Source organism: Eubalaena glacialis, chromosome 9, assembly GCF_028564815.1.
Source record: "Eubalaena glacialis isolate mEubGla1 chromosome 9, mEubGla1.1.hap2.+ XY, whole genome shotgun sequence".
Classification (NCBI taxonomy): domain Eukaryota; kingdom Metazoa; phylum Chordata; class Mammalia; order Artiodactyla; family Balaenidae; genus Eubalaena; species Eubalaena glacialis.
In genome coordinates, this window is record NC_083724.1 from 23,812,702 (window position 1) to 23,839,028 (window position 26,327).

Here is a 26,327-nt window from a genome sequence, read left to right on the forward strand (position 1 = left end):
TGTATTTTAGATTCCACATATAAGTGATATCCTGTGGTATTTGTCTTTCTCTTTCTGACTTACTTTGCTTAGTATGATAATCTCTAGGTCCATCCATGTTGCTACAAATGGCATTATTTCATTCTTTTTTATGGCTGAGTAGTATTCCATTGTATGTGTATATATACACACCACATCTTCTTTGTCCATTCATCTATCGATGGACACTTAGATTGTTTCCATGTCTTGGCTATTGTAGATAGTGCTGCTATGAAGATACGGATGCATGTATCTTTTTGAATTATAGTTTTGTCCGGAAATATACCCAGGAGTGGGATTGCTTGATCATATGGCAACTCTATTTTTAGTTCTTTGAGGAATATCCATACTGTTTTCCATAGTGGCTGTACCAACTTACATTCCCTATGGTGTATTGTTTGTACTTAATGTTCCCTAACATGAAAAAAAACATTTGTGGAAAACAAGATGAACCACTGGCATAATTCACTAGTTTTCTGCCTCCTGGAGGAAAGTGGCTCTGATAGAGTCACAATAGGTATCGGTTCACAAAATCAAATTTTTTAAAAGATGACTTACGAGTTTCTCTAGTTACTATCCTCAGTTGAAGTTGGCCACAGGGGGTAATTGCAGCTAAGGTTGTGCTGAGGTTGGTATTATATCTACATGTAGTTTAATTAATGGAGCCCAAGGGCAAATATTGTCCCTATGTCAGCTTTCTTGTAACCTCTGTTTTTCTTTCAAGATCATTTTTCAAAACAGTTCCCTTGTGGCCTGACTTGGAGGGTGTGGGGAGGGGGATTGCAGTCTTGTGTAATGGTGATGGATCTCGGGTGTTAGAACAATGTTACACAACCCTGCATTTTTATCATTCTAATGACTCTTACTGGACAAGGGGAGCTTACTCCTCTGCCAGATATTTATACAAGCTAATCAGAGGCTTGATGCAATACAGATGGTGATAACCTTTTGCTATACAAAGTTCATGTCAAGTTTTTTGTTGGCCACAAAGGGTTTGCCTCATTCAGTATTCTGGACCAAAAAATTCTATTTCTTAAATGCCTTTCAAAGGATAGCAGATGATGTAAACTATTTCAGGAACAGTAAGAGGAGAATCAAGAGTTGGTCCTCTACCACATTCCACCAACATTACCACAGCTCTATTTACTTCTTAGATCTGTGGGATGAAAAAAATGTTTTTATTGAATTATGTTCTTATTCAAGTATGATGAAGCACAGAGATTGGGGGAGGGGGGTAGATTATTTTCAGTAAATCATCCATTCCCCTCTCTATCCTTAAAGTGCATTCCAAACCCAGATCTTGTGTAATTCTTTGCTTGGACTACTAGTCCTGCTATTCTTCTTACTATTTTAAGCTTAATATATTGTCTTGCCAACAGATATAATGGTTCCTGTAAATACTCAGTAGTTCTCTGCAAGAAGAGAAGAAAAATAGAATCACAGCTTAAAGTGTTTTGTACATAATAAGTAGTACAACCAGAAATCTCTGCAAATCCTAACCTGGATGTTAAGGAGTGTTATTGACAGGAGTGAAGATTAATATTCCAAGATGGTGATGGTATTTGTTTGTGTCTGAAGGACAATAAAGGCACAAAAAGAAAACTTTATCTTTTTCTGTGCAAAACTATACAACATACAGCACACACACACATTCTGTATATTCCCCCAGCTCACTTAAGACCAACGTACTCAAGCAACTCTCTCCAGTGTATCCTAGAGTTTATCCGCTCTAGATTTCTAGACGTGGAATTGCTGGATCAAATGGTTAGATAGAAAAAAAATTAATGAAGAATTTGATAAGCTGACTCTCAAGCTCAATTGGAAAGGAGAATGTTCAAGGTTAACTACAAACATTTTAAAAGAGAAAATAAAAGGATGTTAGAGTTTCCCTACCAGATATGAAAAAAAATACTATGATGGTATAGTAACCAAACTATGTGGCATTGGCCATGAATCAGCAAGTAAGTCAATAAAACAGAATGAAGAGACTTTAACCAGGGAAGAAAATTGCTTATGAAGTTGGATAAAAGTAAAGGGAGTATCTATTTCACATCAAAGAAAAATGTATGGATTTAATAATTTTTAAAAAACAGAAGCATTAGAGAAAAGAATATGAGAATATTTTAATAGACTTGGGGAGGGGAAGCTTTCTAAAGCAGTATACAAGAAGAGAGAGAGATAAGAGTGACTCCAAGGTTTTTGGCCTGAGCACTGGCTGCATTATGGGCTGCTATTTATTGACTAATATTTATTGAGTGTGTACTATTTCCCAAGTGCTGTGCTAAACTTTGAGAATTAAGAATTGAAGGACTAGACAAAAATATCTGCCTTCAAGGAAGTTACATGTGGGGAGAAGACTAGGTTTTTGTCTGAAGTTGTCCTTGCCTTTGTCACCTTGGAATATCTTTGAGCTGTGTTGCAAAGAGGTTGAATCAAGGGACCTCCTTCTCTCTCCCACTGCCCTTCATCTCTAGCCTTTGCCTCTCCCTCTAAATCAGGTGGGATTGTCGGAGTTCCAAAAGACTTTTTTCTACCTGTTTTCCAAGATATCACAAGGTTCCATCAGTAAGAGAAGCTGTGTTTGTAAAAAAGAACATATTTCACTATCTGCCAATTAAGATTTTTTTAAAATTCTTTATTTTTCTAATACTAACTGTCATTTCTATTTTGAGGCTCCAATCCACCCGATGAGAGAAAACTCCATCCAGGTACTTCCAAGCAAATTCAAAATCAGAAATTTCTCAAGTGCTTCACTTTTGAAAACTGAGCCACATTCAGGAATGTTTCCCTCTTCCGTTTCTCCCTCTAGTTGAGTCTAAACTTTGGAGCTTCTGCAAAGCTGCAGCAAGGGAGTGGATGTCCACCTCTCAGCTCTGACATTCCCTGCATGTCCATCATCTGGAATTGTCTCAGTTCTCTCATCAGTGGTCATGATGATCATCCTTGGTCATCTGCATATGGGTTTGTCAGCTTTGCCACCCTTGGTGCAGCAATCTCCTGGCGCTTCCAGGATTTCTTCATGTTGATATTGCCTGAGAGAGACATAGCTCTCATGGTCCCTGCTGTCAGCCACTCCCACATCCTTAATATTGCAAAACTCCCTAGGAGTCTTCATATTGCACCAACTCTGTCTCCTAAGCCTCTCCAGGAATACACAAGACTCATCAGGTCTTGTACTTCCCACTCCCCTTGAACATCCCACATAGTTATATTCTATTGCCCCATGTCACTGTGACCAGCAGCACTTCTGTGGGACTTACCATTATCCCAAATATCCACATGGAAAGAGGACTCATGGATCCCTATACCCATCCCTATAAAGGAATGTCAGTCATCACTCCTACGGTGACTGAGTTGGGGGGTGTGGAGGGATTGGTGTAGAGCACAGCGCCTCACAGCAACATCTAAAATCTCTCCTTCTCCCCTAACTCCTCTTTCTCTTCCTCTCCTCAGAGGTTCTTTTTTATTATTTTTTTATTTTTTATACAATTTTTAAAGGTTACACTCCATTTACAGTTATTACAAAATATTGGCTATATTCCCCATGTTGTACGATACATCCTTGTAGCCTATCTTGTACCCAATAGTTTGTACTTCCCACTCCCTCACCTGTATATTGTCCCTCCCCTCTCTGTCCCCACTGGTAACCACTGGTTGGTTCTCTATATTTATGAGTCTGCTTCTTTTTTGTTATATTCACTAGTTTGTTGTACATTTTAGATTCCACATAATAAGTGATACCGTGCAGTATTTGTCTTTCTCTGTCTGACTTATTTCACTTAGCATAATGCCCTCCAAATCCATCCATGTTACTGCAAATGGCAAAATTTTGTTCTTTTTTATGGACGAGTAGTATTCCATTGTGTATATATACTACATCCTCTTTATCCATTCATCTTTTGATGGACACTTAGGTTGCTTCCATATCTTGGCATTTGTAAATAATGCTGCTGTGAACGTTGGGGTTCAGGTATCTTTTCAAATTAGTGTTCTTGTTTTCTTCAGATATATACCCAGGAGTGGGATTGCTGGGTCATATGGTAATTCTATTTTTAGATTTTTGAGCAACCTCCATACTGTTCTCCACAGTGGCTGCACCAATTTATATTCCCACCAACAATGTACAAGGGTTCCCTTTTCTCCACATCATCACCAGCATTAGTTACTTCTGTTCTTTTTGATGATAGCCATTCAGAGGTTCTTTTCTTGTCTGGAGTGAGGAAATATCTCACACGTACCAAGTAGTCATCCCAGATCTTCTTGTCATTCATCAAGAGGGCGGCTTTAAGAGCTTTAAGAGCTTTAAGAGCCATTAGTATCTCATGTTATTCTGCCACATACACCTGCCCTCCGTTCCTGTCTTCAGTACGGTCCTTCCACACTGTTTGTTTTCCTTTATTTCACTTGGTTTTCGAGAAGAAGTAGAATGAAGTGTTTGAATACCTTTTGTCAAATTGCTGGCTTTCCAGATGTTTTCCAGAGTAACTTTTAGTTTAATTTAATTGTCTTTAAATTCGGATTTAACAGCTTTATCTTTAGCTCACAAACTCTGAAACTAATTGGCAGGAATTATTGAATTAGAATAAATACCTATTAATTATATACTAATGAAATATGCTTTCTACAGACATGAATCTTATGAGAGAATCTGGGTCTTATAGCTGAGCCTGTCCCCTAAAATGAATTGAGGCAAAGTTATTTTTAAAATCATAATATCTCCTTTTAACTTTAACAGAATGTAGGTTACAATGTTGCTCTTCTTCTGAATGTAGTATTTCTTGAATCATTGCTTAAGAAACATTGGATTCCTTCTAAGAACTTGCCAGAAAATATACCCTGGTGCTTCTTTACCTTTCCTACCCATTTCTAATGAAAAGCAACAACAGCAAATTTAATTATAAGCCAGACTCACCATTGGATCTCTTGTGCCTTTACAGTATGACGTTACAAAGCATCAGTGGCAATGAATATACACTTTTTTTAAAAAAAAGGTTTCATCTTTTTCCTTTTATCTATAGAGAAGGAACAGCATATAACATTATAAATGATAACTCACTTGTCCTAAAACAGTAAAGCCCAATTGTCAAATTGAGTGAATCAGTATTTTCTCATGAAGATAGGACACCACCAAAAAAACAGCTGATTTTGTGCTAATACTGGGTGGTCCAAAAAAGATGAAGTATTGAATCAATTCTCCAATTTTGGAGGAGCAGTGGAAAAACAAATAGAGGAGGCAAGTGAGTCATTATTAACTCTGGAAAAGACATGTTCTGTTAAATTTTCTTCTCGTCCAGCTTTTAGTGTATGATCATGAGGTGGTTCAGCTAGGTAGGTAAGTGGGTAGCTAGCTAAATATGATAGGAAGTAGATACATAAGACTCAGATTTGGTCCATATTTTGAGCCTGAAAATCAATACAAATAGTTTAACAATAATTGATAATATTAATACAAATTCATTCCATAAACTTTTTTTTTTTTTGGCTGTGCTGGGTCTTCGTTGCGGCGCGTGGGCTCTTCATTGCGGTGCGCAGGCTTCTCTAGTTGTGGTGTGCGGGCTTAGTTGCCTCACAGCATGTGGGATCTTCGTTCCCTGACCAGGGATTGAATCTGCATCCCCTGCATTGGGAGGTGGATTCTTTACACTGGACCACCAGGGAAGTCCCCATAAACATTTGTTGCTCTCAATTAGCAAGCTCTATGGCGATGATGATGATGATACATTTTAAATGCTTTTGAGGTTTATTGTGGTTCTTTGAGAAGACCATTGTAGGCTCTCATCTGTACCTGTTTGTGTTTTACCCTCACTGATCAGTGTTCCATTCCTCACTCTTGTGAAATGTTAATGATCTTCACAAGCACTCCCTTACCTAATAAGGGAGGCACAGAGTAGGCCAACACGATACATACTCATACTAACTTGCCCTATTTCATTACAGCAAATTCTTCGTCATTCTAGAGAAAACTCAACAAAAGTTATATTTCTCATTACGGATGGATATTCCAACGGGGGAGATCCAAGACCCATTGCAGCATCACTGCGAGATTTTGGAGTGGAAATCTTCACTTTTGGCATATGGCAAGGAAACATTCGAGAACTGAATGACATGGCTTCCACCCCAAAGGAGGAGCACTGCTACCTGCTCCACAGTTTTGAAGAATTTGAGGCTTTAGCCCGCCGAGCGTTGCATGAAGGTAATGGAAACCTACTGGCATAACGCAGTGCCTTTAAACAGGGTTTCCTTCTTGCTGATTTCTTGAAACCCACTGTGGGGATAATACCAAGCCCTATGAGGTCTTCGCTGAGCGTGATGCCCATGTGTTCTTTGTGTATTATGAGCTGCGTTGAACTTCATAAGTAGAGATGACATTCTGACCTTGAAACAGGAGTATTTGTTTTGTTTTGTTTTTTAATAACTGTGATATATTTTCACTAAAATATCCATATGCTGCCACCTGGAACCATTAGAATCAGTGGAATGAACTGAGGTGTGTTTTGAGGCCACACACGGAGTCGGAAGCCTTGACTTACATCTCATCTTCAGTTATCTGGAAGGATGAAGTAAACATTCAGAGACATGCTTAGTGAATCTCACCAGAATGTTTCCAGAAATATACATGAAGATTATAGGGACAATAAATATTTAACACATACTTCTTGACCTGACAGTTTGAGTATAGATATGCTTATGGATAAACTGAAGAGCAGTGACAGCGACAGGGAATAGCATCAGTAAATCCATTCATTAGAGTTCTTTGTGCACCATTTATAAGGATGTTTAGTTGGGTGACTTAACTCAGATGAACTTCCAGGTGTAGTATGGGCATGTATCTTGCAGTGATCCAGGAGAGAAAGTGCAGATTGGGAGGAGGAGATGGGGATCTAGCCTCAGACCAAAGCCATGGAGCAAATTAGGCTTGATCTTTGCAGGTATCCACATGAAAGATTCAGTTTGATGGGCAAATCATGGCAACATGAGGTTTCCTCACAATTAGTGATGTTCAAAATAAGTGGGTCAGCCTTACTGTAGTTCCAACAGAAGAGTTTAGAGCAGCATCTCAGGCTACCTATGGATAGAGCAAAAATTCCCAATTAGTCAACCTACTAACTGGGTGGCTTTGGGCAAATTATTTAACTTTTGCACTCCCTAGATTTCTTGTTAATAGAATAGGGTACAAGAATAGTACCTACTTCATAGGCCTATTCCAAGGATTAAATGGAGTAATACATATAAAGTGATTAGAAAAGTCACTGAGAGCTTATTATACTAAGCTCTCAATAACTGTCCATTGGCTATTACCTTAGCCAATTTATCTAACATCTATGAGCTTCAGTTTCCTCTACTTTTAAAACAGAGATATTATAACATGTACCGAATAGCTTTGTCAGGAGGATTAAATAAAATATTTAAATTTCACCGGCACAGTGTTTGGCATATGACGGAAGTTCAGTAACTGGGGCTTTTTTTGTTTCTCCTTTTCTCTGGGAAAAGTGATATGCTGAGTAGGAAGACAGAGGGGCTGTTGCACTAGATGGGATTATGAAATTGTGGGTGTTATTAGCTGTGTCGTAGAGGACTCATTTCCAGTCCTACCAACCTTCTGTCTTGTAGGATGGGGGCCTTCTGCCCAATGCAAGTTGAGTCAGAAACTGGATGGGACAGAGTCTTCAAGGAAAGGATTTTGATTACCCTATCACAACAGAGTTTTGGAAGGCATCACTTTTATTACAAAATACTAAAATCTAAAATGTGTAATACTCTAATCAAGTTTCCAGGTTCCATAAGAAAAAATCCTGTTTTTACTGAAGAGAAACGATGGGGGCAAAGGAAGTGAACCTCATTTCTCCTGCCTCCATGTTCTCTGAAGCAACTTTCTTTTTTTATATATAGTTTTTAATTTTTATACAATTTTTAAAGGTTACTTCCAATTTACAGTTATTACAAAATATTGCCTGTATTCCCTGTGTTGTACAATACATCCTTGAGCCCATCTTATACCCAAGAGTTTGTACCTTCCACTCCCGCACCCCCATACTGCCCCTCCCCTCACTGGTAACCACTAGTTTGTTCTCTCTATCTGTGGTCTGCAGAAACTACTTTCAATTTGGATGGACCCACTTTTGGTCTCAAGGCTGTCCATGTTTGTGGCCATTCTCAATAGATGTAGGTTCCAGAATAATAGCTTTCCACATATGCAGCTTGTTCACTTATCTCTCTCCCTGACCTAAATGCCAGTGCACCAGTCTTATAGCTATGTTTTTCTTGTTCCCTCAACTGCCAAATAAACCTGTGTCTCAGAGCTAAGTCCAAGATGCCCATGCTGCAGACCTTATACCCACACCATAGTCTATTAGATGGGGCTTTAATAGGGTACTTGGTTGTACAAGTCTCTTTCTCTTAGGGCCAGGGTCTTCCCTTTACGTTGTCCCTGTCTATTGTTCAGGGTCTTAATGCATAGAGACAGATGTTCCATAACTGAGGCCATCACCAATCTCCTTTCTGAGTATTCAATGGCAGTTCATGTGTCTTGCTGAAACTCACTCATTTGAGTTTCTACTGTGGGCCTATCACTGTATCTGGGCCTAGAACTGTGGACCTAGTGCTGGAATTTAGGCTAAGACTTTTGAACTTCCTCAGCAAGGTAAATGGAACTTACCGTGTGCCTGATTCTAGGTCATCCATTCCTGATAAGCCATAGTCAACCTTACCCTGCCCCGTTAAGTCACTTTCAGAACAGGACAGCTCTGCCTGTGTTGTTGAATTCCCAGCATGGCTCACTTCAGAGCATGGCTCAAATAATCTGTATGGTCTCCTTTTACATAAGTGAAAATTTATTTAAAATTGAGAGAGAAACCAGATCCTGGTTCTATTATTCAACTTGTGTGGTGCCATTGTTTCAGTTTTTAATCAAATCGTTATAGAAGTAATGGTATTTATTCTTAAATCAGTAACTCACCATCAGCACCCTTTGACAGCAGTCAGGATTGCAGCTTTATTTATTTATCTGAACAAGGATTCTAGAAATCTGGTTACTGCTGCCTGACCTCATGCTGGTGTGGAAGCCAGGGGACTGACCTGGAGAACCGACTACATTACTTCCTGCTGCATCTGGAGAGTCCTCGCTGAAACTACTTAATTTCTGCCTGACCCTGCCTGGACTTGAGAACTTATGATGAGGTCCCAGACTGAAATAGCTTAAGCAGCTGAATCAAATTCCCAGTCTGTGGTCCTGCAAATCACACACCTTCATATTTGGATGGGAGTGGGGAGTAGTTGGGAATTTGACGGAAATGAAAAGATATTTTCTCTGTCTTGAGCTTCAATTGTGGTAACGAGAGAATGTAACATTCAACTGCTTATTCATTTTTTTGTTATGACCCCCTGTCATATGTGCTTGGTAGATCTGCCTTCTGGGAGTTTTATTCAAGAGGATATGTCCCATTGCTCATATCTGTGTGAAGCCGGCAAAGACTGCTGTGACCAGATGGCAAGCTGCAAATGTGGGACACACACGGGTCAATTTGAGTGCATCTGTGAGAAGGGGTATTACGGGAAAGGTCTACAGTACGAATGCACAGGTGAGTGCCCAGTCTGTGTGTAACTGTATCAGTTGTCTGTTCCTGTGTAGGGATCAGTCCACATACTCAGTGGGTAAACACTAAGTATTTGGTACTGCTCATGAGTCTGTGGATCGGTTGGGCAGCACTTTTGGTCTCAGCTGTGTTGGCTCAAGCATTTGTCGTTGGTTGTGAGTAGGGTTGGCTGCCCCGCTGATCTTACCTGAGTTCTCTCACCTGTTTGGGGATCAGCTAGCTGGAGGCTGGTCTAAAATGGCTTGTGTAGGACTACTAGGCTGTCTTTTATATGGCCTCTCAGACCCCATGAAGCCAGCCCAGCCTTGTTTACATGGTAGGGGCAGAGCTCCAAGAGGAAGAATGGCCTCTTGAAGCCTAGGTTCAGATCCAGGAAGGGGGAAGATTTGGGGCCTTTTATTTGTAATCAGTCAATAGCCAAATCGCCAAAATATGCCTCAGCCTCTGTAAGAGATTGCAGCCAGTGGGATTCTGGTCCTCAGGCCACATGTAACTTGTAGGATTGTCACCAAAAAATGTAACTGATGGTCTTTTAGCTCTTCATAAGTCTCCATGAAGGGACATTAGAAAGCTCTAAAAGTGACATCACTTCAAAATGGAATTCACTTCTTCGACATTTATAATTTTATCTCCTCTAGGTTTTCTTACCACAGGATCTTCATGTTTTTAATACTATGTTAGAAAGACAAGAAGAACAACTTAGGATTCTTGGATTCTAAATTATATTTTAACTGTTTTAAAAAAATAAATTATATTTTAGGAAATATCAAATATATAGAAGTACTATATGGTTTTTCTGTGATAGCATTTTGTTTGCTCTGTTTTACTTAAAAGGTAACCCGTTTTTTAGAAATTACAACTCTTCCATGGTTTGCTGTTTGGGAAAAATGTATTCCCATGGAAATTAATACCCACCAGGAGACTTTTGGGGCAGTAGGTTTACTTTATACTGTCCGGTGTGGTCTTTCACAGCTCGTTTCACGTGAACATTATTTCATTCTGCTATTTGGAAGGTAGGTGGGTCTGCTCTATAACACAGAAACGTGGTTCTCCCAGGGGCGAACCTCCCAGGTCTTTGACCTGACCTGCTTTCTCTCTTTTCTTCTCCTAGTGGGACATTTCTTCTCATGTTCTTCCTATACTCACTTTTACTTTGTTTTTTAAATTGAAGTATAGTTGATTTACAGTGTTGCATTAGTTTCTGCTGTACAGCAAAGTGATTCAGTTATACATATATATATACATTCTTTTTTTATGTTCTTTTCCATTATGGTTTCTCACAGGATACTGAATATAGTTTCCTGTACTATACGGTAGGACCTTGTTGATCCATGCTGTATATAATTGTTGGCATGTGCTACTCCCAGCCTCTGACACTTGCTTTCCTTCTTGCTGCTCCTCATCTCCCTTCCCTCGATTTCTCCTCCCCCCACCACTGGCCCTGATCCCAGCTGGCGGACATCCTTCCTGGGTCCGAGCATCCCATGCTCGCCCAGCAGAATCATTCCTTTCTTGGCCCTGCTCCCACTCCATCAAGCAGGATTTCTCATTTAAGCAGAAAAAAGGGAGGGTGGGATCTGCCCAACTGCCTCTGAGTTGGCAAAATGCCTCCCCTTGAATCTTCCCACACTTTCATGAACAGCCCAGCTTGGCACTCTCCCCGACGCCCCCTCCTTCCCTCTCCTGTCCAAGCCCACCGAACAGAGGCAGAAGCTCTCGTTTTCTTTGCTGCATGCCGTAGTCAGCATGTCTGCTTTCCGTGTGGTCCTAGACTGAGCTCGCTGCCAACAAGCCACTGCCGTGTGGCTGCCCAGCAGCCTCAGCCATGCTGTACCCGGCCTCCACCGCTCCCGGGCACTGTAATCTTGCATCCCAGGGGATAAGCTGCAGGAAGAGAGGGGGGCAGTTCACAAACCCACTGCCCCAGTTACCCAGGTCACTGTGGCTGCTACCAGTCGTGCATTCCAGGCAGAGAGGCACAGCCGTCCGTCTGTAAAATGTACACAGTTGGGTGGGCCTGTCAGTGGAGCTGCAGTAGAGGGGACAACAGCACTTTGGCTGCTGGTTCCAGCCAAGAACACCAAGCACAAAAGGATTCGTTTTTCCATCCCTTCTCTTAAATTAGTAAGCCTTCCTTACGTGCAGGATTTCAGTTAGATCCAGTTCATTTATATAAATGTTTTTTTTTTTTTGGCCGTGCCACGCAGCATGTGGGATCTTAGTTCCCTGACCAGGGATCCAACCCGCACTCCCTGCAGTGGAAGCACAGAGTCTTAACCACTGGACCGCCAGAAAGTCCCTGATGTAAATGTTGATATCGTCATCTTCAATATTTGTTTCTCAGGGGTTAGAGAAAGTGGTATTGGAACTCTGAGCTGTGATTTTCACACTTTCGGGAGGCAGTGTTCATCACTGGCTTCTCCTGCATGGTACCAGCTAAGAGAAAATAAATTATAGCCTTCCGATGGCATGAAAGACTCATTACTAGACTCTTATCTTTTGGAAAGGCAGAAAGAAATATTTGCTCTAAATCACCCAATACTGAAAACCTAGCAGCTGTGAGCCCCTTTTAAAATCCATTTAGCTGACAAATGTTCCTGAGCACTTTCTCTGTGCCAGTGGTTCAGTAGTTCAATGTGCAGGTAGGTGTTCAGTGGTGAACAGACAGACATGGTGCCTAGCTTCTTAGAACTTACAATCTAACTACACAAATCAATTTGTAATCACAAACTGTGAAGTGCAGTATGAAGAAGGGACTCCAGAGAAGGTTAGACTAATATTGTACTCTCTAAACCAAGATCTGAAGGATGACTAGAAGATAGTTATTTTGTTGCTTCAGGAGAGGATGTTACCTTTCATTAAGAAGAGTTGGCATTCTGGGTATTTATCCTCATTGTAGAAACAATGCCTTTCCGAAGCAAATCATTTCTCTTTAGAGCCAAAAGAAACCTTAGGGATTATCTGCTCTAAACCCTTCATTCTACAAGAGGAAATTGAGGTCTCAGGAAAAGACGAGTATTTTGCTCAAGATGGCATATCCCACCATCAATCAGCAGGACCAGGAAGGGACCCGGGACACTTTTCTCTAAATCCTGTTTTCAAGGTATCAAACTGCTTATTTTGCACTTTTGAAAAAAGCTTCTTGGGTACATTGCTTTTTGGAGACCATAAACACTGAACTGAAAGTGTTTAAAAATGCAGAAGGGTCTAGCTAAAATTCAGCCTCTGACATAAACTATGTGGCTTTGGATGATTAATTCTTACTGATTCTCAGTTTCTTCTATAAAATGGGCTTAATAATGGTATAGTTTTATGTGTATATATATGTATAGTTTTATGTATATATATTTTTTGGTATAGTTTTATGTATATATATACACATACATATATGTATATAGAAGTGTACCTATAGATATGTGTGTGTGTATACAGTCATGTATATATGCATAGATAGATGATTGGGTAATTGAGAGAATATACTTAGAATGCTTAGGACAGTATCTGGCACATCAATTCTTGATCAATGGTAGCTTTTATTATTAATCATTATTGTGAGATAATATAAATATTATGAGAAAGCTAATGAATGAACATTAAAATAATTATCTCAAGAATGAGATACTTGAAGACAAGGGACACCATCTATTTTGTAAATTCCACTCTTCTGGGCTAGACTAGTGGCCCTAACCTGAGGAATTGTGCTATGGGGAGAATAAGGAAGATCCCTGCATGCAGGTGACTACCATCAAGAAGCTTTGCCACTACTAAAGGTGGATACCATATTGACATGATGAGTATCCAGTGAAAATCAAGAATCCTGTGTGAGAAAAGGCAGTGGGATAATGTGCCATTGGATTTTGAAGTAGAGGTTGTTTGCTTGATTAGGGAAAAGTTATATGCTGAGGCAAATTGTATTTGTTAATTTCATAGAAAAGTAGAATACTAGAGCTAGCTGTAAGGGTTTTTCTCACAATTCACTTGGGAAATGAGGAAACTGCATCCCATATAGGAAGTTTTTTTTTTTTTTTTGGTTGTAAATCAATGCTTTATGAAAGGCTGTTGATATTTTGTTTTTGTTTTGTTTTTAAAAAAACCTACATAACTCGCTTTCATTTACTGCAGGTATTTTGTATAATTCAGAAATTCAGGTATGGGACTTTAATATTACATGAGCAGGTTTCAAGGGCTGAGAAAACATCCTTCTAGGATTAGTTATTGAACTTAAGGGAAGAGGACTGAAAAACTGTGGAATCTAAGGAAAGGGAGTCGCTTCCAATTTCTAGCTCTAGGATTACTTTCCTCATTCTTCACATTTAACATAGACATTTGGAAGTGGTGATGATGCTGATGACAGCAGTAATAACTGATGACGATGATGATAACAATAATAATAGCTAATATTTGAGTAGCACTTACTACATCCCAGACACCATTTCAATCATCGATATATATTAACTCATGTAATGGTCACAATAACTCTCTGGAGTATTGTGAGACAAGGAAACAAAGTCTGAGAGGTAAAGTAACTGGTCCAGGGTCACACAGCTAATAGAGCTGATTTATGAACCCAAGTTGTCTGGCTCTGGAGTCTACCATCTAGCCATAGAGATAGACATTCAATAAATAAACACAATTGAAAATATAATTTCAAATTCTGTTAAGTATCAGTTTGATCCTTATGAGATCATCAGTATTTGATTACTTTCAACCCACAAGGTAGCAGCTTCATGCAGCTCAACGTAACATTAGGCAGGAAAAGAAGAGAATGAGTTATATAAACCCAATCATGCCACACCCCTGCTTACTGTTTTTTAATTATGACTCATTTGTGCAATAAACTTCAAGCTCTTTAGCAGAGCATTAAGGTGGTGTGATTTGACCTCTCTTTACCCTTTGACCTAAAAGCTGGAGCTAGTTATAGTTTCCCCCAAATACCACTCTATTTCATTCCTCAGACATTTCTTCATGCTTCTGCAGGTTCCCTTTCCCACCACACCCAACTATTCGCTTTTTTTTTTTAACATTTTTATTGGAGTATAATTGCTTTACAATGATGTGTTAATTTCTGCTGTATAACAAAGTGAATCAGCTATACATATACATATATCCCCATATCTCCTCCCTCTTGCGTCTCCCTCCCACCCTCCCTATCCCACCCCTCTAGGTGGACACAAAGCACAGAGCTGATCTCCCTGTGCTGTGCGGCTGCTTCCCACTAGCTAGCTATTTTACATTTGGTCCAACCATTTGCTTTGTTCCTGCTTCATCAGACTAGTGATTTAATGGGCAGTGATTTTCTAGCTCATTCTGTATCCCCACTGCTTGCCTTCAGAGCCCATCAAGGAAAAGGATGTGGGCTTCCCTGGTGGCGCAGTGGTTGAGAATCTGCCTGCCAATGCAGGGGACACGGGTTCGAGCCCTGGTCCGGGAAGATCCCACATGATGTGGAGCAACTAAGCCCGTGCGCCACAACTACTGAGCCTGCACTCTGGAGCCCACGAGACACAACTACTGAAGCCCGCACGCCTAGAGCCCGTGCTCTGCAACAAGAGAAGCCACCGCAGTGAGAAGCCCATGCACCGCAACGAAGAGTAGACCCCCCTCGCCGCAACTAGAGAAAGCCCGCGCGCAGCAACGAAGACGCAATGCAGCCATAAACAAACAAACAAACAAATAAATTTATTTTTAAAAAAAGGAAAAGAAAACGGATATAGATAAGAGGCCAGGTTTAATACCAGAATCTTAAATGGACAAGAACTCATTATTGAAATCTTAGGCAATTGCCTGGTTTCCAACTCTGCCTTGGGCACCACAGGGTCCTTAGCACAAAGGCATGTGGTAAGACATTTTTAAGAATGTACTCAATTTGTTTGAATGCAAAATATTTACATTTGGTTAAATTTTGTCAGCAACAAATCAAATACAGAGTATGGTTAATTCACTAGATGAGTCATTTTTACATGGCTAGATCATCATAATCAGTTGTGAATAGCCAGTGAACTCCTGTTGTAAATCCAAGCAGTTGCAGCTGTTCTGAATTTCGCCTGAAGGGATTTGAGAGACACAGAGACAATAGACATCTTGAGACACTGCTTTGCAGGCATCGACTCCATTTCAGTGAGTTTGGAGTGACTAGCAGATTTAAAATTATAACTGGATGGGGGTCAAGGCTGAGGACCAGATAATGAGCCAAAGCCCCGGTTATATTATTTTTCATTAAAGGAGGATACACAATAGAAATGGTAACAATGGAATATTTATGTGGGAATATCTTATTACACATGTAAATATATACACACAGTTCCCCGCCCCCACCCTGCACACACCTGCGTACTCACACACACACACACACACATTTTCCTGTCTAACATTTTGGAAAGAGAAAGGACAGAAAGCTCTAGAAATTCTTGACTAGAAACCAGAACATTTGGAAATCTTGTTCTCTGAGCAGAGCGTAGCTGGTTTTTTTCCCCAAAAAACATTCCCAGTGGTGCCTAATAATGGATTTGTAAGGTGTAAGGAATTTGTACAATGTATCCCTATTCGCTTTTTTATGAGGGAATATTGCTGGCATGTTGACCCTGGTTCCCATCAGCTTGAGGAGGATGGGTCACTGCTGCCTGCCCTGGGCTAGTTTGTTCAGTTTGCCACTGAATGTGGTAGGTATTCAGTCCTGATGGTGCATTTTCCAGTTTATCATAATTTTTATAACAGGAAAATGCATATCATTAGACCGTAGGTGTGAAACATCACCAAACTCCAAAGTCAGAATATTGTATTTCAGTTCAGTTATTGTATTCTTCAGCTCTGTACCTTCTGTTTGGTACTTGACTATATTTTCTGTTTCTTTGTTGAAGTTCTCACTGTATTCAGTCTTCTCCCAAGTTTGATGAGCATCTTTATGACCATGACTTTGAACTCTTTATCAGGTGAATTACTTATCTCTATTTAATTAAGGTTTTTTCCTGAGGTTTTGTCTTGTTCTTTTGTTTGGAACAGCCGTTTCTTCATTCTCCTTGACTCTCCGAGTTGCTTTCTGTGCATTAGATAAAACAGACACCTCTCTCAGTCTTGAAGGAGCGGCCCCGTGTAGGAGATGACCCTTATTGTTCACCCCTCCCCTAGCTCTTGGTTGTCTCTTGAACCTTTGGGATTGTCCACGCAGCCTATTTTACTTTTAATTTATTTTCGTTGAGGCTGTGCCAGGACCTGTCAGTGTCCCAAAGGGGAGGATCTCAGTCAGCACCTAGATTCAGGCTGTTTGGAATTCACACCTTCGGGTAGCAGCTTTTAAAGTATGCAGATATTTAAAGTATGCGATACATACGGTCCTCTGGGACCGCAAGTGTAAAAGACCTGTTGGCCGCCAGAGCCGGGTGATCTGGCGGTGTACCCTGGGTGGCAGTCACAAAAACTGGGGCTCCAGATGAGTGTATAAACTCCTTTCCAGGAGGTATCAGGAAGGTGTGGCATGGCAGAGAGAGCATGCATAGATGGCACCCAACTGCCTGGGTTCCCTGAGAGCACCTCCGTAGGCCTCTATTTGCTTGGCAAAGCTGAAGCCACCCCTCAGGCTCCAGAAGAAGAAAATAGGCCTCTTTCACAGAAGCAGGGGGGCAGTGGTTGGTTTCAGTCTATTGTCTGTGCAGTGCCCTGGTGGGGAGTAGCCTGCCCGGAACTGTCTCTCCAATCGTTCCAGGGGACCCAAGAACACTAGCCGCCCCCCAGCCCCGGCCTCCAGAGCCAGGCAATCCAGGGACATCTCCTGGGAGGCAGTCGCAAAAACCAGGGCACCAGACACGTGTGAAAGCCCCCCTCTGGGAGATATTGGCGTTTTGGAGCATGGCCAGGGAGAGCATGAAGATAGCACCTCCTCTTGGAGATCTCTGGAAAGGATCGTAGTTAGCACTTACACGTGTGTTTAATTAGAAACCTGCCCCCTCGGGCTGCAGCTGTGATGATTTGCTAACTGGCCACTTTCACAGAAAGTCTGAGCTCCTGTGTCTGTTGCCTCTTCCTGTCTCTTGGGGGCGGAAGCTGTTTAAGAACTCTTTCTCCATTGGTTACGGTCCTGTGGGACCCACAAGCATAAGCCCTGACGGCCTCCAGAGCTAGGCAATCAAGGGGTATCCCCTCCTCAGCAGCCGCAAAAACCAGGGCACCAGCCATGTGTGAAAGCTCCCCTTCGGGAGATACTATGGCTCTAGAGCACCGCAGAGGGAGAGAGTATAGATGGCATCTGCTGGAAACAGAAGAAGAAAAAAAGATGCTACCCACTGGCTAGAGTGAAGAAGAGGAAGGGGGTGAAGATGGTGTCCGCCAGCCAGCAGGCCCCTAGCTGTGTGCTAAACTCAGATGCTTTAAGATGAGCAAATGAGCTTGAATCACATCAAGTGTGGATGCCCCTGGACCCACTGCCTCTGCGCTGAGCCCTGGGTCAGGTGAGTCATGAAAGAGCCCATTAAGAGGCGTTTCTCAGTTCCTTATAGTCTGTGGGTCTCGTGGACTCGAGCCCTGTTGATTTTCAAAGCTAGATGTTTTGGGGTCTCTTCTCTCAGATGCAGGTCTTACAAGCTGGGTGCTCACGGTGGGGTTCAAACTCCTCCCGCCTCAGGGAGCAGCTTCGGGTTTTGAATTCTCTCTGGATTGTGGGTGGCCACGCTGTGATGGGGTTTGTGGCTAGGTTGTGTCCCAGCCCCTCCTGCCTGTTTCGACGTGGGCCTTCTGTCATTTGCCCAATGTGTAGGGGTCACTCAGACAGCTTTTAGTTTTTTTCAGAGGAAGTTGTCCCATATGTAGCTGCAGATTCAGTGTGTCGGGGGAGGTGGTGAGCCCAGGATCCTCCTCCATCACCATCTTGAACGGAACCTCTCAAAGTCAGAATGTTGTTTCCTTTAGAGATACTCATAAGTATACCCAATATTTTAAAATTGTCAAAAGAAGGATTATGACCAATTTCTGCTTCTCACTGTAAAATCTTCCTCTCTCCCTTCTTCTTTTCCCCAGCCCCATTATAAGTAACTCTTTCCAATAACAATGAAAAGGAGACAAAGGGAAAACAATTAACATCTGCGAAATCAGTAATCTTCAAATGTGTTTGCTCACGTAACCCCTAAAGACTGAAAACCCATGTGCCGCTCATTGATTTTTAAGAGGTCCCCTAAACTTTTCAACGGGGTTTGTAAAGATGGCATTTCTATAGTACTGTATTGATGTTTTAAAATAAAACTGTTGCAGCACTATTAAATGTACCCACTGAAATCTAAGTACTACAGCAAATTTGATTCCTTCTAGTAGTATCCATTGATGAACAAGCACCTTTTTAAAAAAAGTTTTATTGAAGTATAGTTGATACAATGTTGTGTTACTTTCAGGTGTGCAGCAAAGTGATTCGGTTTTATATATATATATTTTTTTTTCTTTTTCAGATTCTGTTTCCCGTATAGGTTATCACAAAATATTGAGTGTAGTTCCCTGTGCTATACAGTAGGTCCTTGTTGGTTATCTATTTTATATATAGTAATGTGTTTATGTTAATCCCAAACTCCTAATTTATCCCTCTTCCCCCCCTTGCCCCTTTGGTAAACATAAGTTTGTTTTCTATGTCTGCAAGCGCCTTTTTTTAATGCCGAAACTTTGCATGTTTTCTTAGGTCTCTTTACTCCACTTCTACCACATAATTCTATTCTTTTTTTTTTATAGTTCTTTTTTAAAAACTATTTATTTATTTGGTTGTGCTGGGTCTTAGTTGCAGCAGGCAGGCTCCTTAGTTGCGGCTCACGGGCTCCTTAGTTGTGGCTCGCCGGCTCCTTAGTTGTGGCATGCAAACTTGTAGTTGCGGCATGCATGTGGGATCTAGTTCCCTGACCAGGGATTGAACCCAGGCCCCCCTGCATTGGGAGAGTGGAGTCTTAACCACTGTGCCACCAGGGGGAAGTCCCCACATAATTCTCTTCTAATGCAACATATTTTTCCTAAAGCCTTTTATTGATTGCAGAATTCTACTTCTCTGCTACAAAAATTGTTGATATCAATTGAAATTTTTACATTTTCTGTGACCAAAATTGCTAACAGATTGAGTTATTATTGCAGTTGTTACTTGTATATAACTTGTCAAACATTATTACACATTTTGATACTTGTTACATATAAAAAATAAGATACTATTGGAGATTCATCTCTTAATCAGACGGGTTGTTCATTAATTCATGGACCCATGGATTTCTGTTGTTCACTATTAGAATAAGAGAGCATACAGCATTCATTTCAGTGCTGTTTTTCATTTTTATAGGTTTTAGTGCTGAAAACCTTCTTCATACAAATATGTAGATGGCACTTGAAAGAGTTGTGTTAAATTGATGTCACTCAGTTCTTGGAGTTCCTCCTGAGTTACATGCCAAAAATAATGAGTTATCTATTGTCAGAAAAGGATTGTAAATGATCTCTCAGCTGACAATTCCCTTAGGTCCTCTTTCAATTTTGTTGAAACTAAGGAATTGGAAAACTTTTCACCAGCAAAAGGAGTTTTTAACCCATCATTACAATCATTCACTTTCTCAAATTTCTGGGAAGCCCCCCCAAAGACTAGAACTTTACCAGGACTTATTAAAAGACTACCTGTTACTATTTCTTTTGGAAGCATTTTGTTTAAAGTTGATTTTGGGAAAAACAAAATAGTATGAATTTTAATAAACTTTTTTAAAAAATAAATTTATTTTTTAAATTTATTTATTTTTGGCTGCGTTGGGCCTTTGTTGCTGCACGCGGGCTTTCTCTAGTTGCGGTTTGCGGGGACTACTCTTCGTTGCAGTGCGCGGGCTTCTCATTACGGTGGCTTCTCTTGTTACAGAGCACAGGTTCTAGGCGTGCAGTCTTCAGTAGTTGTGGCACGCAGGCTCAGTAGTTGTGGTGCACAGGCTTAGTTGCTCTGCAGTATGTGGGATCTTCCCGGACCAGGGCTCAAACCTGTGTCCCCTGCATTGGCAGGTAGATTCTTAACCACTGCACCACCAGGGAAGTCCCTGAATTTTAATAAACTTTTAACAATTCAATAGTCTTTGATAAAATTATTTTACCCTAAAATGTGCATTAATATCTTCTTATCAAAATCTTGGAGCCATATATTTAGCTTATTTAATTTCTGGACAAATATCTACCATATCACCTATTTGTGAAAATGTTTCTCACAGTCAAACCTATCCTCCAAATCAGATTTATTTTCTGAGAGAAAAAGGCCTAAATAAGCCAATGCACATTCCAGTGGCAATCATATTACTTTAGAATTCTACAATTGATAAACGAGGCAGAGAGCCTGCCCTGAATTTGTCATCTGGGTGAAATAAGCTGCTGCCACCTTCAATATTTCTTACGGACATTTTCTTCCTTGCTTTGCCCTCATGCGACTCTTCTAAAGAAGTGGCATATGCTTTGACGGTAGTCAGGGGGTTGAAAAGGAAAGGCGGTAAATGAACGATGCCTTCCCTCCCCCGTCCCCACCCTACAATGTACCTGAATTCAAAACATCCCAGAAATGAGCCAAAATACTCCATGTCCAATGTCAAGAAATATTGAAAGATACTTAACTGAAATATGTGAAAGACTAGAAAAGTTTCTTAGAGGACCTGCTTATTGTGCCTTAATCTGAAGGGTCTCCAGATACCAAGATTTTGACTTGTGCTGGAGATTTATTGCCTTGGGGCAATGCATCAAGATTTAGAAGGGGTGAAAAGTACACATTTCTTTTGAAAAATGAACAAAGGGCAGTTGTGTAAAGGTGTCGTAGATGCTTTCTCTGGCACATCAGTTTAGCTAAGAGGACAAAGGAATGTTGAGGTCCTGGAAATTGGCTCTCTAAAATGATTCATGCCACATCCACATGCCTCTTGCAAAGTCTTTGCCCGCTTATGTGCCTCTTTGGCAGAAGAGGAAACAGTGTGAAAGAATTTTAAGTTTTCCTAATGGCATTCATCTCTAAAGAAGTTAGTGAGCAGACCCAGCTCTCTCGGAGCCCAGAATCCACGCTGTCTCTGCGCCATTTTATTGCCTACAGTGATTCCATAGCACTCATTGCACCGTCCTTATCCATCAAGGAAATGATCCAGAAATATTTTGCTGCTCTTTCCAGACTACATTTAAAATAAACAGTTGCTTCTCAGCTGTAGCTTAGCATCTCAAGTGTTTGGTTCCATGGACTCTGCACGGAGTTGGTGCTTACTAAATATGAGATGATTAGCCAAGTTTGGATGGTAGCCAAGGTTAGCAATTTGAAAATGACAGCCCAAGCTAGAAAAAAATCAGGCTCAGTAAAATGATGGGCGCTGTGAGTGTGCTAAAGGCTGGTAATGCCGAGATACATGATTCAATCCTTACACAACCTTGTAAATCCATAAATAAATCTATAAATAAATAGTTATGGATTACAGTTAGTGGCATGAATGCTAGTGATGAATCCTAGTTCTGTCACTTCCTCACTGTGTTTTTCTGGGCAAGTTCTTTGACCTCTGTGGGCCTTAGTTTCTTAGTCTATGAAATGGGGTTAATACCAGTAGGATTGTTATAAAAAGGCAGTGAGATAATATGTGTGAAAAGCTTGCTATGGTGCTTGGCATATAGTAAGTTCTTGATTAATTTAAATTGTTACGCTCTACCAGTGGTGGTTCTCAACAAGGAGAGATTTTGCCCCCTTGGGGACATTTGGCAATGCCTGAAGATGTTATTGGTTGTCACAGTGGAAGGAGCTATTGTCATCTAGTGGCCAGAGGCCAAGGATGCTGCTAAATAGCCTACGATACACCAAACAGCTGTGACAAGTTCCAAATGTCACCCTCTACTGAGGTTGAGACACCTGCTCTATATTGACAAACTGAATTAATGCTTTAACATAAGATTCAGAAAACATTACTGTGTCTCTTTTTAAAATTTGAGAATAAATATCAAAGCCATGAGATTCTACTAGGCTTAAATGATCTCTTGGGTATGAACATTGCAGCATCTTATGCTCTGGCCACCCCAGGGTGCTGGTGGCCGCTCAGACACTGCAAGCTCTTTCACGGCTCCACACTTGTGCGTTTTTGTCCTCCTTTGCTTAGAATATTCTACATTTTGTCTCTCTGTTCAGTTCTTACCTATCCATCAGGATTCATAACAAACTCACTTCTCTTATGAAACTTTCCCTTTCATTCCTTCTTGCCCTGGCACAGATAGATCTAGATTTTTTGGTTCTCATAAATATCTTTTTTTTTGTTAACATTTACCACACAGCATCATCATTTTTGTTAGGTTTCTTCCTTCTCTGGTATTCTATGAATCCCTTTAGGGCAGGATTATGTCTATGTCTCTCTCTCTCCCTTTCTCTTTTTTCATCGCCTCTGCTACCTGGCCATGAACTTGGAGTAAGCATTAATAAACTTTGAGTGAATGAATGAACGAGTAAATAAATAAAGCAAATTCCTTGTTTAGATATTAGAATACAGCATATGGAAACTCTGCTTGGTTCCCAACTTCCTGAGAATTTTCCATTCCTTTTTTAGAGAAATGAAGGTGAACAAGTCTACTGACCCTTAGAAGCACTGGCTTAGAATCAAAGTCAGCCATCTGGAAGGCCAAGTTCAACAGTAGGAAGTGGCTAATCACACATTTATCTCTTTCATGTTATCTAGTTACTGAGATTATTTTCCAAATTTTGTTCTAAAACCATGGTATTTTGTGTGTGTGTATGTATGTATGTGTTTGTATGTATGTGTAAAGCTATTTGCATGTATTGATGATTGATGGTTTGGGGTAGTGTTTTAATTCATATCACAGTCAAGACAGCATTCCAGGATATTGTGGGGTTTTACCATTTAAACAATCATTTAACAAATATAAAACAAACTATTATCACTATATGTAGCATAGTGTTAGTGGTTGGGAAATTTTTCATAAAACCTTGAAATGTATAGATTTTGTCAAAATATGGAAGCAGTTGTATTAAAATAAGTCATGAACTATAGAATAAGTTATGAGAAAAAAGTAATCAAATACACATTATATGTGAAATGTGAAATATATAAAGACATAACCATAAAGATTAATAGGGCAAGGTTACTCTTTTTTACCATCAATATTTAATATGTTAAACAAAAAAAAAGAGCCATTTTACAATTTTCATATGATGTTATTGTTAACCTAGAAAATCCAAAGAAATCCATGGAAAACCAGTAGAATTAATAGACTTGTAAGGTAGCAAGATAAAGACTTCAAATCAATGAAACATTAAGTTTTAAAAATGTGATGAAATCCCATTTACAATAATAAGGAAAAAATGTGTTTCCGAAGATTAATTTGAACGAGAAATGTGTGACCCTCATTAGGAACCGTAAAATTTCAAAGAAACTGATATATGAATAAGAGGGTCAATTTGTGAATTTCTGCAGGAGGAATACCCTCTCCGGTCTTGCTAATACTCACGCATACTCTTCATATTCTGTTCCATGTATAAAGCAATGGTTAGGTATGAAGAAATATCCCTGACCTTGACCTCCAACCAACTGCACCTCTGTAGTGACGCAGATACCCCAGGCTCCAAGATACAGTTTCTCTATATTGCATGTTTCTGGATACACCTTGAAATTTTGCTTCTCTGCCTTTTGCTTTTTTAATTTTTATTACATATTTTCTTTTGAGATAATATTGTCATGTGCAGTTTTAAGAACTAATACAGAGAGATCCCCTATACCATTTTCCTAGTTTTTCTCAATGGTATCATTTTACAAAACTACAGTAGAATATCACAATCAGGATATTGACATTGATACAGACAAGATATAGAACAGCTCTACCACCACGAGAATCTATAACATGCTTTTTTAGAACAACAAACACTTCCCTCCTACCCTTGGCTGCCCCTACTTTAACCTCTTGAAACCTCTAATCTGTCCTCCATTTCTACAATTTTGTCATTTCACGAGTGTTAGATAAACATTCCTCCAGCAGAGGAGGAGGGATGAGGAGCACTGCCAGGTGAACAGAGAAATCCAGGTACCTCATTTTGCCCTGTTGATTGACACTGATACGTATGTGTGGTGAGGGGATCCTCATTACTGCTGAATGTGGATGGAAGTCCATGCTCTTTGTTAAGCCTTCACTGATACCACCCTGGATGGAAGGGGTAGGGATGCCTGATGATTGCTCCCCATGTGGCCTCCACTGACACTGCAAGGAAGGAACCTCTTTACTGCTTGGTGGTGGTGCAAGTCCTCACTCTCCACTGAACCTACTCCGAGACACCACTCCAGTGGGGCGGGGAGGGACCCCTTGGTACTTCTGGGTGAGTATGGAAGAGAGACACCATCCTCACCTCTATGTTCTTCATTGGCATGAAAGACCCATCTCTCTACTTGGCCTTCTCCCATACCAACTCTGGCAGAGGTGTGGGAGTGCTTTTCTAGAGCTTTGCAGGAGTGGAAGTCTAGGCTCTCCACTTGGCCTCTGCCTGGTATGGCTGGGCTTGGGTCACAGGTCTTTTTCTGTGGAGTTTGGCTAGAATAGAGGAGTCAATTGTTGACTATCCACAAGTGTTCCATCTTGCTAGGCTGCCCTTTTCTTCATCCTTTGGCTGAGAGAACTGTATTTTGTTGTTTTGGGGTTTTTTGTCCATCCACATTGGTGTTTTTGGGGATGCCAGCTTCTTCAGGTCTATGTCTAGGATACATGAGGAAAAAGGAAGTGCAAGGAACTGACTACCATGTTGTTCTTTGAATCTCAAGGTCCCTAGTTGGTCTGCCTTCTTATCAGTTCATTTCTTGTTTATTTTATATATAACGTCTGGGGGTTTTAATTGTACTTTAGCAGAAGGACTAAGGAAAAATACATCTACTCCATCTTCCCAGAAAAATGTTCCTCTCTGCTTTTTGTGTGCATCATTTCTTCTCTGTTGACAGGTTTTTCCATGATGGTTGTATCAATCCAACAGTGATATTGTTCTTTATGTGTTATGTCTTTAGGGTCACTCTTTGTAGAAGTGGTGATGTCAGTTTTTCTCATATCTTATGCCTGATGATGACTTTTATTTCTGGAAAACCAAAAGTAACCAAAAAGACAATGGAAAAAAAATGGTCAATGGCCGATCAATAAAGGATAACAATTTTAGCAAGAATTATGGAGAAAAAGACATTAAAGCAATTAAGCAAAAAAAAAAAAAAAGCATTAATTAACTATAGCTCAAAGTTCTTAAATCATCCTTATGTATAGAGGTAGATGGGGGTGAGTGAATCTTCCATGTGTTTGAGAATGAAATGTTATTCACATTCAAAATCATTCTCCAAAAGGCATCCAAAGTGATCTTTTCACACACCCGAACTTAACGTGTTGTCATTGTTCTCATTGTCTTAAGAATAAACTCCTGGCTTTTGAAAGTGACCTATCCAGCCCCAGTGGTTCTGGCACTCACCTTTCTAAGCCTCACCCCTCTGTCCTCCAGCCAGTGTGAACTCTTATATTTTCGGGATTGCCCTCTCTTGCCTCTGGGTCTGCACATGTTGTTCCCTGTGTCTGGAATGCTATCACCCTGTTTCTACACCCCTCTCCTCACGTCTATGCTTGGTCTTGGTCTCACCTCTGAAATCACTTTGACCAACAGAGCTTTCCTGACCACCCCACCCCTGCCTCAAGTCTGGATAACATCCCTCTCATGTGTTGTCACGTAACATGGTACTTTGCCCCTTTTTAATCCTCTGT

General features: G+C 40.5%; 1 protein-coding gene across 2 annotated transcripts in view; it reads left to right on the forward strand.

Annotated features, from left to right (window-relative positions):
• The window catches only part of SVEP1 (sushi, von Willebrand factor type A, EGF and pentraxin domain containing 1), a 180,465-nt gene that overhangs the window by 24,508 nt on the left and 129,630 nt on the right, over positions 1–26,327 (forward strand). For both annotated transcript variants that reach the window (XM_061200115.1, XM_061200116.1), the window contains exons 2-3: positions 5,956–6,211; positions 9,420–9,596. In XM_061200115.1, coding sequence (XP_061056098.1) covers positions 5,956–6,211; positions 9,420–9,596 — 433 coding nt within the window. The remainder of the gene's footprint in view (positions 1–5,955; positions 6,212–9,419; positions 9,597–26,327) is intronic.